Source organism: Mirounga angustirostris, unplaced genomic scaffold (genome assembly GCF_029215605.1).
Source record: "Mirounga angustirostris isolate CCGP_5_RB_7025 unplaced genomic scaffold, mMirAng1.0.hap1 SCAF_3, whole genome shotgun sequence".
NCBI classification, from domain to species: domain Eukaryota; kingdom Metazoa; phylum Chordata; class Mammalia; order Carnivora; family Phocidae; genus Mirounga; species Mirounga angustirostris.
The window spans coordinates 64,670,603-64,688,703 of record NW_026991711.1 but is presented as its reverse complement, the minus strand read 5'-3'; the positions used below and the strand labels follow the sequence as shown (position 1 = coordinate 64,688,703).

Below are 18,101 nucleotides of genomic sequence, written 5' to 3'. Positions count from 1 at the left end.
AACTTTTATTATAGTGTACCTGTTACCACTGTTCAATTTTATTAATTATTGTTAATCTCTTACTGTGTCTAATTCACAAATTAAACTTCATTGTAGGTATTGTGAAAATAGAGACGACTAACTAGAGTCCGGAAGCTCAATGTCAATTATAGGAAGATTGTCAATTACAGATCCCAGCAAAAGAATCCTCAATAGGAAAAAATCGTCAGTGACAGGCCCCAGCAGGGAAAGATGTACACTGCATCTCCAACAAGAAATCGACCACTCCTGAAACTCAGCCAACAAGAAGCTGTCGTCAGCCTGAACTCTTGCTTTTCTCCAATGGACTTCATTCAAAACAACCCTCTCCACTTTCCTCCTCCTCCATCATAAAATAATATTCCTCTCTTTTGTTGAACTTGCCAATGGTTTTGTCATAGCTTGCTTGGCCCAAATTGCAATTCTCTGTTATTCCCAAATAAGCCAATTTTGCTGGTAAAATAACTGAGTTTTATTTTTAAGGTTAACAGTACGTATGTAGAGGAAAAAAACAGTATATACAGGGTTTTGGTACTATCCATGTTTTCGGCACCCACTGGGGGTCTTGAAAATATATCTACTGCAGATAACGGGGGACTACTGTACAAGCACTCTGAAGTCCTTAAGAGAAAGTCCAAGCAAATAAATACCCAACTACAAAACGCTTAGGTCTGCATAGCCAAAAAAAAAAAGGTGTCCTCAGATCAGTATCTCTAAACCTCATTGTTATATAAATCTGGACTTAGCATAGGCCAACTGTTACTTGTAGCCTTACTCCTTATGATTAGTGCTATTAAGGAATTCCACTCATTTCCAACACCAATATGCAAGGAAGTTGGTTAAATAAACCAATGTGATCCGTGGTCTGTCCATATTACAAGCGGACTGTTCTGCGATTACATTCTGTAAATATAGACATTGTGTGCATCTTGTGTAACAAATGTTTTTTAAGTTTTGGCTTAAAATACATTTCCTGATTTGTTATTCCTGAAAACCAGGTTGGGTTGATCTGTCTGGTACTTGTTTTTTTTTTTTTTTTTTAGACCTTAGTTTCTTTATCATATTTTACTAAAACAATTCACATTTTCCTTGTGGCCCAGAGTTGAACACAAACCTGAGACCACATGGTACTATATGAAATTAATTCTGCAATGACTGACTTATAAGGACCAATTAATTTTTTTTTATTTGTTTTTGTTTTTTTTTAATTTTATTTATTTGGCAGAGAGAGAGAGGGCACAAGTAGGGAGAGCAGGAGGCAGAAGGGAGAAACAGGCTCCCCTGATGATCAGAGCCCGACCTGGGGCTTGATCCCTCGACCCTGGGATCATGACCTGAGCCGAAGGCAGATGCTTAACCGACTGAGCCACCCAGTACCACCTGTCTGGTACTATTATTTCCTAATAATCCAAAGCTCTGCCATTTTGTGTCCACACATTCATGTCTATCTTTTCTAAAGGTTCTCTGTAGACAATCCCACTCATTTTCCAACCTGGTAGCTTTATACTGGACCTCATCCTTAAATTAAAGGACCTAGCGTAACACCCAGAATATTGTTAAGTTCACAATGTGTACTAAATTCTCCACTTTCAATCTTTTTATATGCTAACATTGATGACATGTAAGTAAAGACTCATAATTAGACACAAACTGTAACCTAACGAACATTTAATGAACAACTATAAGGTGCCTGGCATTGTTCTAAGAAATCATTCTGCTTAGGAAAAGAACACCTGCCTATTTTTAAAATTTTTCTTCAAGCAAACAGTAATACATATACATACATAAAATGCCTGTTTAAAGAGGAATTATTTTCTAAGTATATCTATTACTGCTATTGTAGGCAAGTGTACCCCTTGGTAGTTGTCAATTCTCCCCATTGGAACAGCTAGTGCTCGATTAGGCAGAGTGCTGGAGCCAATGAGAGTGGTATGTAGGATACAGATTCTTTCTCTATCCGCTTCCCACGTGATCATACAAGAAAGCAATAATTAACCACACCCTTAGAAGATTTCGAACAGATTTCAACATTTCAAATGCTTATATGATCAGATATACATCAAAAAAAAGATATCAAACATAAAAACTTCAATCAAAAGCCAATATATCACATTTACCTGGAGTAGATTTAAGGGCCTGAGATTTGAAGTATTTTTTAAACCAAATGGAACACCTGTTAAATAAAATTCATGGTTATAAGAGGGAATTAAATTTTATTACACTTCAAAATATTTTTATACTTTGGTATCTATAAATACATTTTAAGTACCTTCTGCATAGATGTGGTTATTTTTTCTGTACTTTTAAAATAAAAAAACAAAAAAAAAATTCATCAATACCTATTAACACTAAGATCTTATTCAAAGATGTGGAGCACCAGATGTACATTTTATAGGCATACCTCAGAGATATTGTGGGTTCAATTCCAGACCACTACAATAAAGTGAGTACTGCAATAAAACAAGTCAAATGAATTTTGATTTCCCAGTGAATGTTATGTTTACACTACACTATAGTCTATTATATGTGCAATAGCATTATGTCTAAAAATACAATGTACCTTAATTAAAATATTTTGTTAAAAAATACATTAACTGAGTTTTCAATGAGTCACAATCACTGATCATAGAGGACTACAACAAATGTAATAATGAAAATATATGAAATACTATGAGAATTACCAAAATGTGATCCAGAGATATGAAATGAGCTATTGCAAAAATGGCATCAACAGCCTCGTTTGATGCAGGGTTGCCACAAACCTTCAATTTGTAAGAGAACATGCAGTATCTTTAAAGTGCAATAAAGCGGGGCGCCTGGGTGGCTCAGTTGGTTAAGCGACTGCCTTTGGCTCAGGTCATGATCCTGGAGTCCCTGGATCGAGTCCCGCATCGGGCTCCCTGCTCAGCAAGGAGCCTGCTTCTCCCTCTAACCCTCCCCCCTCTCATGTACTCTCTCTCTCTCATTCTTGCTCTCTCAAATAAATAAATAAATCTTAAAAAAAAAAAAAAATAAAGTGCAATAAAGCAAGGTATGGCTGTATTCTATTATTTCAGAAATGATAACGTCTTTTACCACTATTTTGACTTTTGGCTAGAGAAAGTAATCAGGAAGTATGCAGACACCATGAATATAATAAAACTGTCACTGTTGTGCAAATACATTTCAGGGATTGACATCTACTTAAATTTCTCAGTGCTAAGTAGTATAGGATAATAATCCTATCTCCAAGAACCCCTGTGCTGTTTGCTATTTTTTCAAATACAAATGGTAATATTAACAATGTTAAAGAACACTGAATTTTGTCAAAAGTGAAAGTCAGGAAACAATGCTGTTACTCCTGAACTTAGTCCCCAAAATATGTGATGCAACAGAGCACATAAAGCAGGGGTTGGCAAACTTTTTCAGTAGGCCCTGTGGGGCACATATGGCCTCTGTGGCATATTCTTCCTCTTCATTGTCTCTTTTTTTAAACAAACCTTTAAAAATATAACCATTCTTGTAGTTTGTAGGCCATAGTCTCAAAGTATGTGCATATTCTGCCAACAAAATATACCAACTTGAACATTAATTAAAATGTATCTAGTCCTCTCAGCAGATAATTGAATTAAAAAAAGATAAAAGGCAGAACATTCATAGGTGATGGTATCAAAGCATAATCACATTAAAATATTACAGTATTGGTATTACTCATCAGGAAAAATTCTTATGAAAAGATATGACATAATTTCCTCTATTTATTTATTTTTAAAGATTTTATTTATTTATTTGAGAGAGAGAGAGAGCAGGAGCCTGGGGGGCGGGGGGGGGGGATAAACAGATTCCCCACTGAGCAGGGAGTCCGACGTGGGGCTTGATCCCAGGATCCTCCCTGAGATCATGACCTGAGCCAAAGGCAGAAGCTTAACCAACTGAGGCACCCCCATAACTTCCTTTAAAAATGAATGACATCTATCTAATGCTTATGGCTTATTAAAGGCACTTTCACATCACTTCATTAATGTCTCCTAAGTACCATCTAAAGTTAGATATTTTTACTCCCACTTTAGAACAGATGAAACTGAGGCCAAGGGAGAAAAACTAAGTGACTTATTTTAGGCCCCACAGTGAACATCTGGAGCCACATATAACTAATTGGTAAATATAAGCACCCTAAATTCAACACTTGATTCCATCTCCAGAGCTTCTGCCATTAACATTTATGAACATTAAAATGAGTTCATCAGCTAGAATTAGGAAGTCATAGCAATGTTACCTGCTTAAATTATACTCCCTAGGTTTGACTTCTCATAACTCAGAAATTTTCTGATAAATTATTCTTACTATGTCAAGTTTGTTTTTCCTGCTAAGTTTTTTCTCAGCAGTACGAAATTGGATTATTCCAAGATATTACAAAACATTATTTTAAACATTAAAAAATAAAGTTGTTAGAACTATTTTCCAGTACATGTAATAGTAATTACTACTGCACTGAAACTATCACTGTTTATGATGAGGATGGCAATTTTTTTTGAATGCTTATGTCTCAGGCAATTTAAAATACATCATCTGTATTTACTTATTTAACCTTCACAACTATGAGGCAAAGCATTATTTTTCCCCGTTTTACTGACAAGGAAAGTGAGGTGACTTTCCCATGATTATACTATTCAGTAAGTTGCACAACTGCGATTTCAAACTTAGGCAGTCTGGCTCCAGGGTCTAGGCTTTTTATTGCCATTCTATGTTGCCTTTCTCATACAATCTATGTTTCTAAAATGTATTTCTTTTACCTGAGAAAGGAGGACTACACTGACAACAAGGTTATCAAAATTAATTTATGTTTGGAAGGCAGACATAAGTTGCAGAAACTTACCAAGTTTCTTCATTGAATTGCTAAATGGTTTTTAATTTAAATATCAGGACTTCAAGGGCTTTTTAAATGAAATAGTGCAACATAATGCTTCAAGAAATAAGGACATTAAGTGTATATAATATGCTTAAAATGACATTTTTGTATTAGCATGTACTTTAATTTTTTAGAGGTTATTATTTCCAATATTCTGACCTGCTTGAGAAGCTGCCTGCATTGCACCGGGCAATGCATTTGGTAGCAGACCGCCTGAGGGTAGAAGGCCACTCAGGTTTATTCCTGCAGGAGTTATGGCACCAGTGTTACAGCCCAGCATAGGGTTTGAACCACTCATCAAAGCCTGAGCTCCACTGCGGGAGAATAAGACAAAGCATTAAACTTGCACTATAAAAGAAAATTTCAGTCACATAATAATTCCTTGGATTAAAAAACAAGCTACTAAACAAACAATTAGGTATTTTGGTCTTAAACATCAGTTTTAGGGCTCTGTTTCATTTTTATGCTATAGAGTAACAGTAAGATTATCTAAAATTAAGTACTGTATATTTATCAAGGTTTAAAATATAATTTGAAAGAGTAAAAGCATTAATCAAGGGATTAAAATATGGTAATGCTGAGGATAAACAAGAAAATCTATACTGCTGTCAATGTGAAGTAGTATCAGGTTAGTGCATATAATACATAATTACCTAAAATTAAAACATACTTGTTGAGATAGTTTCTATCCATATCTAAACTATTTGTTTTTCAGTTTCAGAAATATGCAATTTATTAATTTCATAAGAATTTATTTAGATCAATGAGAATATCTTAAAAAACAAAAACAAAAACAAAAACAAAAACACACACACAAAGAAACAAAATCAGGGCATCAATGCAAACTTACCAAACAGAGCCCACTACATTGATGAAGTTAAGTCCAGCAGAGTTTGCCATGACCTGGGTGGCCGTGGTTCCTGTAGTTATGGATGTTACCATGGTGGAAAGAGGAATGGTCGTTACAGGCATTGCCTGGCTCAGAGACCTTTGCTGCTGAGCAAACTGAGTTAACAAAGTGGGCTGAGGGGTGAAGCCTGAATCTTGGGGAGTAGGGGTGGCTGAAGGGGTAATAGGAGTTGAGCTCTGAGCATCAGGAGGGTGTGGGGTCGATGAAGGGGTTGGTGTAGGAGTAGATGGCTTAGGAGTTCCAGATCCTGCTCATTGAGAAAAATAAAAATTGCTAGTTTGTTATAAATGGCCAGTCCTTTTTAAAATAAGGTTAATGGAATCTTACTTAGCACTGACAATTTGTTCCAGTTTTAAGCAGTTAACTGCAAGTGTTAATTTCTACACATGATACATGAGTGTTGCTACACTCAATTACAATTAAGGATGCAGTATATCACCTAAAAATTCCATCAGAGATGCTATTACAGTAACAGTAAAAATATACATTTGTATACTACCACAATACCCATTTAAAAGTTAATTTCCTACATGCTACCTTTGGCCTAAAAAGTTTAAGAGGAATTCAAATTAATTTTTGTTATTTACGATTTCACTAATTTAGAACTTCATTTAAAAATATTGCTTATTTTCTGTAACAGTCTGAGATAAACTCTGAACATATTTAATTACATATGGTTAACAATCATACTTGGCACCTAAATGTACATGTTTAATTCCTAACACATCAAGTTTATCCTGACAAACAAATTTACAAAACACAATAATAAAGCAAATATTTGATAGATAATACTGCATCTTTAACAGTAACTGTGTACTTCTGTTTAAATGTAAGAATGTATAGAAAATCTGTTGTGAATGAAGTATGCACAGTTTATCAACTTTTTAAAAACAAAAAACAAAAACAAAAAACAAAAACCAAAAAAATAAAACCAAAAGCTCTTGAGGTGTTTTCTTTTTTAGCTTTCATGTCCTGCAGAAAGAAAGGAAAGAAATGTGAATGTCCAGAAGCTGTCACTCAACCCTTACTTAAAGTAACAACTGTGTGCAGTAGATTAACATAATCCATACCCACAACATAAGAAGTGTGAATAAGACTTCCAGGAAATTTATAAATTTTTCTTTGTGCAAAACAAGAAGGCAGAAAAATTACACCTTTTGAGCTATCAAGATGAAGATGTTTATATCTAAGGCGAAGACCACCCTATCACTGTGCAGTGTACTAAAACTTTCAAGCACACTTTAGTTATCTATAAAAAAATCTAAAAAACTGGAATGCTTTTTTGCAAATTGATACCTAAATATCTCAGAAAACTCTAATTTGAAGAAATTATCCCAATCGAATGCTAGAATTCTTGCATAAGTTTTCTTGATGTTAAAAAAAAAAGTATTTAGTAAAAATTACGTTTTAATATTTTCAGAATAATGCCTTATGATTATTACCACATTTTAGTAACTGATTACAATTTTTAAGAGTGTAGGAGTGTTTTTGAAAAATCAGCTTTCAGTTTATCACCACCTTGGAACTAGTTGGTTTCTTACATATACAAAAATAGGACTGCAGCAACAACTCTTATGACTTTTTTTTCATATCAGCTACATAGTTTACATAAAATGTAACATGATCCTAGGGAACACTGGAATAAAAAATATTTTGGAATCTTATTGCCACATTCAACTAACAGATTATTTTTTTAAGGAGATGTGTAGGTTGTAAATCTGTAAGGTATACACACAGTGCATACACAGATACAGAAAAACAAATACAATTACAATAAACACATAATACATACAATTAACAAGAGATTCGCCTGAAGCTTCTCAAAACTTATACATTTTGGGTACATAGTACATTCAGATTTCAATATTTCACTGGTCAAAAAAAATAGCTTTTTAAAGAAATACTAATGCAAAAAGCCAATGAAGAATTTAAGTTATAACTCACTTTGTGATGAGCTGGCAGGTGACAGGGCAGCTGGAGAAAGCATGCTAACTTGATTGAGATCCACAGATGACTTCCGAGAAAGACTTGGTGGCTTGGAAGCAGGAGGAGGAGTTGGAGATTTAAGAAAGCTGCTGGCCTGCTGTGGTGTAAAATAGTTACCTAGAAGAATATAAAAGTTATTTCCTACACTTATAATTCAAAATTCTGTGAATTAAGTAAATCATAATATGAGTATAGTTTTAAAAAAAGATTATGACTGTATGATGTGTTTTACTCCAGATGACAGAAATCAAAGAATATAATACCTGAAGAACTACTTCCTGAGCTTGAAGGAAGTTTGATGGGTGGAGGTCGATGTTTTACTCCCTTTCCCAATACTGAAGACTGAACTGACACAGTCTCGGGCTGCTAAGAGACGGACATTGAATATACTTGTTAAACTTAAGCTCAAATCAGAAACTCATAAATTAATACCACTATAGCTTCTAGATGAGAACACACACTTTAAAACCCTGCAAAGTACTCTTAGTGTTATAGGTTGGGTGTGACAGATGTTACAAAAAAAATACAATTTCACATAAGAAGATCCATGAAACAAATTACAGTACATATGTAAAGGATGAAGGAAAGATTTCTAAGTAATAGGATGGGGAAAAACTTTGAAGGAGAAGAGCAGAAAGGTAAACTGAAGGCAAAGCTTCCACTCTTAAATCTTTCCAGGGATAAGAGTAAATTGTTGAAGCCAGGTGATTAGTATACACAGGTGTTCATTATACTTTTCTCTACCTTTCTGTATACTTGAAAGTTTACAGAAAGTTAAATACTACACAATACCCCCATCCCTCAAAAAATAGTCTTAAACATTTCTCAGATTCCCTGAAAAACAATTAGGCACAAAAAAGTAATCAAACATACTTCTGTTTCTTTCCCTGGAGAAAGCTGACTCAAGCTGGCTGAGCCACTAGAGCTGTGTGACATTTTTACTGGACATTTGGCTTCATTTTGGACCAATTCCTGGTATTGATTGACTACCCTGGAATATTAGGAGTAAATGAGTAAGGATTAGCTAACTGTTCTAAACACAAAATTTATAGGAAATAAATAATAATTGTTAATAAAAGAATTTCCATCAAAATTAACACAAAAATTCAAACTAGATAATTTAAAATGTTTGTGCCAAAATTATATTCTTCTAATCTTTTTAATGACAAGCTAATGCTCAAAACATTTTGCTAATAAACAAGCTAAACATACAGTATCTTCCTTTTAATACAGAAAGTACAGGGATTATTTAACCAATAAGCAGCCAAAGAAATTACTCACTGACTTTCACTCACATTCTGATTAAAGTACTACTTAGAAATTACTTTCCTTAGCTACCATAGATATATCTATGCTTTCTTATTTAAAATACACTGTATTTTAAACATTATTGTGTTATTTTCCTAATTCTATAAAAAATTCTAATAATACCTAAGGTATAAATAAAATCAAAATTGTGACTCTTAGTGGAGTACTATGTCCTATAAAAGTGAAGTTTTTCATATCCATCCAGATTAAAGATAAAGACACAAATATTTTTACCTCTCAGCATCAGTCTTTGATCCAATAATAAACCTGGAATGTTTAAAAGAGAGAAAAGTATTATGTTAAGAGTTGTCTTAAGGAACCTTGGGATTACTTTTGAAGGCTTCCATATTTTAGTGACTGCAGTTTTATAAAATGTGTCAAATTACAAAGATTATCACAAAAATTTTTTTTACATACATTTAAACTTATGAAGCAATGACCAAGTTTTGCATGCATTATAAATATCCTGTGAATAATTTGGCTGATTTAATTTAAGGGAGATGTATTTTGGCATAAAACTTATGTATCAAAACAAAATCTGGGCTCAAAGTTACCAAGTGCTATACATCCTTGCAAGTGTCTGCCCTACAGCAAAATTCACTGAACTACTGTGTGCAAGGCCTTTGGCCTTCCTCTCACTTTAACCTTTGATTTCTGAAGTCATTAATAATGTCTACAGAGCAGATCTTAGAATATATTTTAGACAGGGAAGGTAGTTTATTGCCAATTCAATAAAATGTCTTTAACAAGTCTTTTTAAAGAATTTGACATTTATATGATTTCTTAACAGATTAAAATAGTGAGTTTGTTTATTTTTTAATTACCAATTTGAATGATCATCTGTGGAGGAGCTGAAATATAAAATGTAAAAAAAAGAAAAAACTTGGTTAATGCAGCTCAAACTTTAACTTCATAGTTATTAACTCAAGTAATTTATGAATATGGAGGAATGACTGGAAGTAACAAATCATGCGGTATTTTTGCAGCAACTCCCTGATGTAAAGGCAAAAAATTCAATTCTCTTCTTGTTAGATCTAATCAGTTGGCTTTTGAACTGATTTTTTTTAAAGATTTTATTTATTTATTTGACAGAAAGACATAGCGAGAGAGGGAACACAAGCAGGGGGAGTGGGAGAGGGAGAAACAGGCCCCCCGCGGAGCAGGGAGCGGATCCTGGGATCATGACCTGAGCCAAAGGAAGACACCTAATGACTGAGCCACCCAGGCACCCCTGAACTGATTTTTTTTAAATGAGAAAAAGAACATAGCTCCTTGTGTCTGAGAAAAGTTTGTAATTTAAAATGACCAATGTACGTCTTAAAGGGGGAGATTTTTAAAAACACAGGTAATTAAAACATCTGATCTACGTAGTATTCAACAACAAAAACTGCTAATGTGAAAAAATTACCAAATGATTCTGACTGAAACTATTTCTTCCCATTAACTTTTACTTAGATATTGGTGAGGTTGTTCTTTAAAATCCATTTCTGCTATAGTTGCAATTAGCATCTTGTGTTAAGTAAAGACTTTATATAAGTAATTTTAACATAGGCCTGGCCCCTGCTTTTTTTTCTGTTGAGCTCCTCTTTGTAGTTTCTTCTTTTTGAAACAGCATCAACTTGATTGAAAAACAAAATCATCAAACTAACAATAAAAACAAAATACTGTTACCTTGTACTAAATATACAGTCCATAAGTTTTAGAAGATCAAATATGTGTATTTTTTTTATAGCCAATAACTACATTAAGCACTGAGTCTCTGTCCTTACATGCAGTGCTGCAATACCAAGTACATTTAACAGCTTCTTCGTTTATTGTAAACTTGCTACCCATTTAAACAAACTACTTCTCAGAAACACTTCAACTTCCTGCTCACAGGTTGAAGTCACAAGTGTCAACACATAAATATAACAAGAAGGATATATCCTTTAAAGCAAGTATGAAAATAATTACACCATAGGTTTTTAAAAAGGTATTATTTTAAATAACTCCTGGACAACATGGTTATTGTAATTTAGGTTTACTTTTGTCCACTGACAAATCTAATTGGAGTACTTAAATAACAAATGAACCCCCAAAGGGAAGTTTTTATTCATTAATGGTTCATCAGTAATTGCTAGATAAATTCTGATGCCTAATTTTGTCAATTACATGTATTTAACAGAACTCACTGGGATGGAGACACCTGGTTGTCATTTTCTTCATCTTCTTTACATGGCTGTATTTTACCATAATAAAGTGGATCACCAAGTGACTGCAAAATGGTCAGCTTTGTTTTCTGATACTGATTACCAGCTTCACATTCAAATACATAATCATCTTTTACATCCTGAAAAAGAGTGTCCCAGATAAATACCTTCTTCAGTAAATACATAATCAAAGTTAACAAAATAAACGACACACTAACTTGTATCTGTCAATATGAAGACACATCACATTTTGACTATAGACCTGTTTAAGACCATCAAAGAGAATAAAGCCCAGGATTCTTCTTTACATAGCACTTTAAGAATGAGAGTCCAATGGGGTAGTTAACCAAGCCCAAGTGAAATATGGCAGAATTGCATATAGTGAACATATGAATGCAAATACTAAATATTAAAGTGGTAAAACTTTTGAAGACAGATCTATTTGTCACATATAAAAAATATTACTGCACTTAGGGAAAATTATACAGAACATTTAAAATCATCCTTAGAATATAACTAATTAGAAACAGAAAACAAATCAGAACTACCAATATGCAACTGAAACAGAAATAAAAATGCAGTTATATATTACAACTGCCCTTTAAAATGGAAACCATACTTTATGAAAAACAAAACTAAACAACTATTCTTTCCTCTAATTCACTAAATCCCCAGAATGTCCTTTAAATTAAAAAAAAAAAAATCTAAAGTAAAGGCACTTTATGTTTAATAAATTCAGAAACAGCCTCATCAGAAAGAAGACTGCAATGATGGACTTACATGGGCTGGCCAGACTGTTGGTTGTGAGTCATCAGATTTGATGGACTTTTCCACTTTAGCATATTTCTCCACCTAAACAATCAAATCAAGAGACAGCAGATGTAATGGAATCAGTATTGTGACCAAGGAGAAAAACCTAAGTAATTCCTCAAGACAATACAGTTTCAAGCACAAAAATTCTTGAATTGCTAGTATCACCAACTGTTTATGCTTAATTTAAAACTCTCCTGATACAGTAATTCAACCAATTGGTTTTAAAAACACGATTAGAATCTCTTTTGTCATTAAATAGGCATAATAAACACAGCTGTTTTGGACAATGCCTTTTCTTTTTATCCCATAAACTGATATTACATTTATCCTTTAGGGAAGTTGGAATGATACAGACATAATCAGGACCAAGATCTTTTCCTTTGGCTCGGTTTTTAAATCACTTTTTTTTTTTTAAGATTTATTTACTTGAGAGACAGAGAGAGAGAGAAAATGGCTCCCCACTGAGCAGGGAGCCCGACATGGGGCTCCATCCCAGGACCCCAGGATCATGACCTGAGCTGAAGGCAGACACTTAACCGACTGAGCCACCCAGATGCCCCCTATGGCTGGGTTTTAATGGACAGTTGGGACAAAACCGGAGGAAGACTAGGGAAGTTATATTAAAGTTGATAAAATTTTTGTGAACCTTTTCCCTTTTCTAATTGGACATGGACCATACATTCTGTATTATCACCTACTAGTCTGTGTGAATCAAATTTTCTCATCTTCCTGGTAACCATGACCTTACGATAAAGCAGACTCACCCGGGAAATTGATAAAAAATTCAGATCTCCATGTCCTTTCCCTGGAGATCTGACTAAATTAAAAGGTCTGAAGTGGGGCCTGAAATCTACATTTATCTGGTATTCTGGATGATTCTTCTGATCAACTCAGACTGAGAAACTTTGTATTAGCGTTTTGCTACTCAGATGTAGGCTGTGGACCTCAGTACCATGCAACCTGAGAGCCTGGCAAAACTGCAGCAGCTCCGGTTCTAGCCCAGACTTGCTGAATTAGAATCTGCATCTTAACAAGCAAGCCAAGGTGATTAGGATGTACATTAAAGTTCAAGAAGCACTGTTTTAGATATACAGTCTACCCTCCAAAGCTAATAGATCCCACCCTTTGATATTTACACTAACATCTCTTCTCAAGCTGCATTCCTCCAGAAACACATTAAGTTATAAAAAAAATAATGTGGCTTATATTCCCTTTAGTCATATACATAGTGTACTTCTGATGGTTTTGGCTTTGTGCTTTTCAGAAATTTTTCTCTTAATTTCAGAAAATAAGAATAGTACATGTGCTAGCCTAAGAAGGATGCAGAAGAAAAACAAACATCAGTTAAAATAACTAGCCAATTATAAAGAGTTGAGTGAAAAACAAAAAGGAACAAAGGAGGAATAGGGAAGTAAAAGAAATATGGGACTAGTCATCAAAAGATCTCTTTCATGTTTTTGATCATTTATAGCTCATGAATATTATGGATCAGCAGAGAGTAACAGGCAAAGTTCCTAATCTTGGTCACTGATTTGAGAAAAGCAGCATTATCAGGAAATTATAATGGAATATTATGAAAAAAGAATACATTTTATACATATTATGTAATAATGTACCATCTTTTTCCATATTTCAAAATTCTTTGGTTATTATATTCCTACTCTAAACACAGACCTTTTAAAGCAATACATAGATGTATTAAGGTGTTATATTCTTACACAAGTAAATGTGAAAGAATATTCTAAAATATTCTAAAAATGAGCAATTGATTTAAAAAAAAAACATTACTCTGTTTTTAAAACAAGTCTTTTGTTTTCCCAGAGTATAAGCTGCTACTAGTTAAATTTAGGAACTTTATATGAAAATAAGTGCAATTCATGAACTGACTTACATCCACTTCAGAAGGTATGGCCAAATTACAGGGACTCCGCTTCCACATATCTACACACTGAAAATTAAAAACAGTATTAATATGCTGAAAATTCAAAATGAGCAATGCTTTTGGCATAATAATAAGCTTCATTTAAAAAACACATACTTACATTTCCTGCTTTAGATATCTTGAGGTCATAATGTTGACCTGCTTTTCTTTCCTTCCTTTTTTGTAAGAAATCAAGTAATTTTAGCTGCGGAGGAGGTGGACAATGGGACAGATCCTGTTGCCGGTTCAGAGAGGACCTGGAATACCTCTTGAAACACCTGAAATATTAAGAGAGTTGAACTAAACAAAATAAAAGAAACTCAGAATAAATCTGGATTCAAATCAGTAAGCATTATATATGTAAATCGCAAGTATCTGTAGAACACTATTCCTTGCCAAGCAAAATCCCAGGCACTGGTAAAACAAAAATGAACAAGACAAACAATTCCTGCTACCATGGAGCTGATAGTCCAAAGGGCAAAATAGACATTTACAAGTAAACAGGTAAGATCATTTCAGACAGCACTGATCAGGAGGAGGAAAAAGACAAAACAAAACAGGGTCCTGTGGTGAGTCAGTGACAGAGAGGGCAGCATTAGGTAAGAGAAAGGAAGGACTGGACTCTGAAGAAATGATGTGTGAGCTGAGCCATGAACGGCAAGAAGGAACTGCCTATGAGAAGATCAGGGAGGGCACCTGGGTGGCTTGAATAGTTGGGCATCTCTCTTTGGCTCAGGTCATGATCTCATGGTCTTAGGATCAAGCCCCGTGCTGGGTTCCCTGCTTGGTGGGGAGTCTGCTTTTTCCTCTCCCTCTGCCTCCCACCCCTCGTGCTCTCTCCCTCTCTCTCAAATAAATAAAATCTTAAAAAAAAAAAAGAAAAAAAGAAAAAAGATCAGGGAATGAGTATTTGAAGCACAAAGAAGAATTTAAAAACTAAAAAAGAATTAAAAACTTAATTTGTTTTAAAACCAGAAAATAGGTGTGATTAGAACATGAGGATCCACATAATAGATGAGGTCAGAGAGTGAGAAAGGGGCCTTACAGATCAGTGGTAACGTGTTTAGATTTAATGTGGAGTACAATGGGAAGCTTTAGGGAAATTTAAGTAGTGGCATAATCTCCTTTGAAGTTTTTAAAAGATTATTCCAGTTTGCTTACGTGGCAAATAGATCAGAAAGGAGCAAAGATAGCAGCAGGAAGACCGGTCAAGTAGGAAGATGATGCTGACTTTAACTATAATTTATCAGTGGGCATGGAGATGTGGAGAGATACAAAGAGATTTTATAGGACTGCTGACAATATTATATGGACTTATTTCATCATTTCTGAAACTGTACCTTTTTCTCAGCGTATGTTGTTTACATAGTAAATTAAGGAATTTAAAAAATGGATAGGTTTTGAACTCCTCCAAACTTGAAGATTATCCAAACTGGGCAATTCAAACAATTATGTCAGAAGTACTTAATGATGAACCAATTATAACTGTAGTCCAAGTTAATATTAAGTAAAAGAGATAGTTAAAACATTTAAAGACAAATTACCATGGTATAAAAAGGCATCTGGTTATAAACTGACTTGTCAGACATGTTTTATCATATCTCAAAAATAAATTACAAATCATTTCTTTAAAAGGAGTATTAACAAAACAAATAGGTTATTGGTTATTAGTAATTAATAAAGGAATTATTGTTTATACTTGTCTCCTTCTCAGCCTCTTTTTGGTAAACAGACTAAACTTTAGAAGTTTGTTCTTTCACAAAATGCACAGAATGCACCACTTCAATATAAGGCAGACAGTATTAAAAAACCTAATACACAAAAAAAGTAATATAAAGCCATTAAAATCCTATTTAAAAAGAAGTCAGAGCACTTATATACTTTAGAGGGGAAAGATACCATAAAGAGCAAAATTTAAAGCTACTTGCCTAGGAGCATCTTTCGGTTTACCTATCTACAAAGGCAATTACCGTTTCATTGGGCGTGTGTTCATCTTTTGCTTGTTATAAAGCAGTCTGTTTGCAGTGCAGGTTACTGCTATAGAAGGATCAAGACACAATGGTTCTGCTGTAGCTAGAATCAGCTGGCTCTCAAGCAAAAGTTTATCTTCCTAAAATGTGTAAGAGCATATGTCAGTAACAGATTTAAGTTTTTCAAATCACATATATCTCTTAATCTAGAAATATTCCTTGGAATTCTGTTATGTACTACTATAAAACACAGTATTTCAAGTTCCAACCTTTGTGTAAACTTCAAAAACTTGACAGCATAATGAAACCATTAATGGAAATTCAGTAATTTGTACAGTGTTCAAAATGGTCAAGTTTTAAGAGTGCCTATTCATTAATTCAACAAATATTTGCTGAGCACCTACTGTTAGGCCCTGTTCTAAGAGTTGAGGATTAAGTCGTGAACAAAACAGATAAAATCATCCGCTCCCACAAAGCCTACAGAATCATGAAAGATCACAGCACTTTCAATAACAGAGATTAACAGTCCCATTCTATACATAGCTTAACTTCATTACAAGAATAAAAATGATTACACTAATACTGCGTAAACTCTATTTACCCAATTCCAAAGTGTATACAGGTCTTTTACTGGTATCACGTAAGGAATACTGCTTTTTTTTTTGGCTTAATCACTGAAATATTTTAGTAGCAACAACTACATTTTTTATGGTCAAATGAGTCAATCAATACTATTGCTGAGTAAGATTTTTGCAAAAAAAACACTGCTGCTTTCAATACTTCAACTTTTTATTATGGATATTTTCAAACATACACAAAAGCAGAAGTGTGGTGACACCCATGTACCAACACTCAATTTCATTAACAACTGTCTCTGTAACTTACGCTTTTGTTTTGCTGGAGTAATTTAAAAGACATCTTTGATGTTGTATTATTTCGTCTGAAAATACTTCAGCACGCATTGCTAACTGATAAGGAGTTCTAACATACAGTCTGGCTTTAAATTTTCCATTATCTCAAGAGTCTATTTTTAGTTGGTTTGTTTGAATTTGAACTCAAACAAGGCCAAAGATACCTGGTTTTTATCTGTTTTAAACATCTTTTTTTGTTCTGTAATGTTATCACCTCCTTCTCCCAACTTTTTTTCCCCTTTTCTCATGCAACTGGTTTGTTGGATTTGAGCAACTACTTCCTTGCGGACTTTAACTGGATCTGACTGGCTGCTTCCTCAGCTTATACTTATGTCATTTAATAGTTTCTTTTATTTCCCCGAATTCCCTGTAAACTGTTAGATCTAGAAGCTTAATTTAATTCTGGTTCTGTTTTTTTAGACAAGAATTCTTTATTGGTACTATTGTGTACTTTCTCTTGCATCATACCAGGAGGAATACAATGACTGACTATCCCACTTTTACATCAGTGGGGTTAGTCATATCTCTGCATCATAAGTATTCCTATGAACCTACAATCTAATGGTTTTTATACCTAAGAATTACATCTGTCTAGATTCATTAAGACTTCCAAATTGATTTTTAAAAAATCTATCATTTATTTCTTTTATACCTATTAGCTGGAATTATTCCTATATATTATTCCTATATATGTGCAGGGAGTGCACCTTCAATTGTGCACTCCACACAGTAAGATTACCCATCTGGCAGGAATGCTATGGAGCCTACATCCACATTTAATGGTATAAAACTGAAGGGAAATTAAGTTGAAATACTATTAGTATCTACAATATGTGAAATCACAACTAAAAATTTCTGCTATTTGGAATCCTTAATTACAAAGACCATTTGTATGCATCTCACCCAAAGAAATTCAAATCTCACCAATATCAGAAATGTTAATGCTAAATTGTCTTCTATACTTCCTGATTCTTACTGGAACCTTCTTAAATAAATCATTATTAAGCATATTTGTGTTATATTCTCAAAAGTTAACTCTAAATCCATGATTATATGAAAGAAATTAAGAAAAATAAACTGTGTAAAGATATAGGTGGTAGTTTTCAAAGAATGCAGGTGATATTTTTCAAAGACAGAAACTACACATCTGCCTGTAAGAAATGTCCTCTACTAACATTTACTTTGTA

The 18,101-nt window shown here is 33.9% G+C and overlaps 1 protein-coding gene across 20 annotated transcripts in view; it reads right to left on the bottom strand.

Annotated features, from left to right (window-relative positions):
- SUPT20H (SPT20 homolog, SAGA complex component) overlaps positions 1-18,101 on the bottom strand; it is a 39,836-nt gene that overhangs the window by 6,669 nt on the left and 15,066 nt on the right. For 11 of the 20 annotated variants that reach the window (XR_010410026.1, XM_045869330.2, XM_064586171.1 and 8 more), the window contains 13 exons: positions 16,004-16,143; positions 14,155-14,311; positions 14,004-14,060; positions 12,080-12,151; positions 11,282-11,439; positions 9,935-9,961; positions 9,345-9,377; positions 8,676-8,793; positions 8,066-8,168; positions 7,761-7,919; positions 5,757-6,063; positions 5,066-5,220; positions 2,136-2,191 (listed from right to left, as the gene is read on the bottom strand). Coding sequence is in view for 19 of the 20 variants with exons in the window: in XM_045869330.2 (XP_045725286.2) it covers positions 2,136-2,191; positions 5,066-5,220; positions 5,757-6,063; positions 7,761-7,919; positions 8,066-8,168; positions 8,676-8,793; positions 9,345-9,377; positions 9,935-9,961; positions 11,282-11,439; positions 12,080-12,151; positions 14,004-14,060; positions 14,155-14,311; positions 16,004-16,143 (1,542 nt within the window). In the remaining variant the exon portion in view is untranslated. The remainder of the gene's footprint in view (positions 1-2,135; positions 2,192-5,065; positions 5,221-5,756; positions 6,064-7,760; positions 7,920-8,065; positions 8,169-8,675; positions 8,794-9,344; positions 9,378-9,934; positions 9,962-11,281; positions 11,440-12,079; positions 12,152-14,003; positions 14,061-14,154; positions 14,312-16,003; positions 16,144-18,101) is intronic. The other 9 variants (XM_064586173.1, XM_064586178.1, XM_064586174.1 and 6 more) reach the window with 4 other exon arrangements.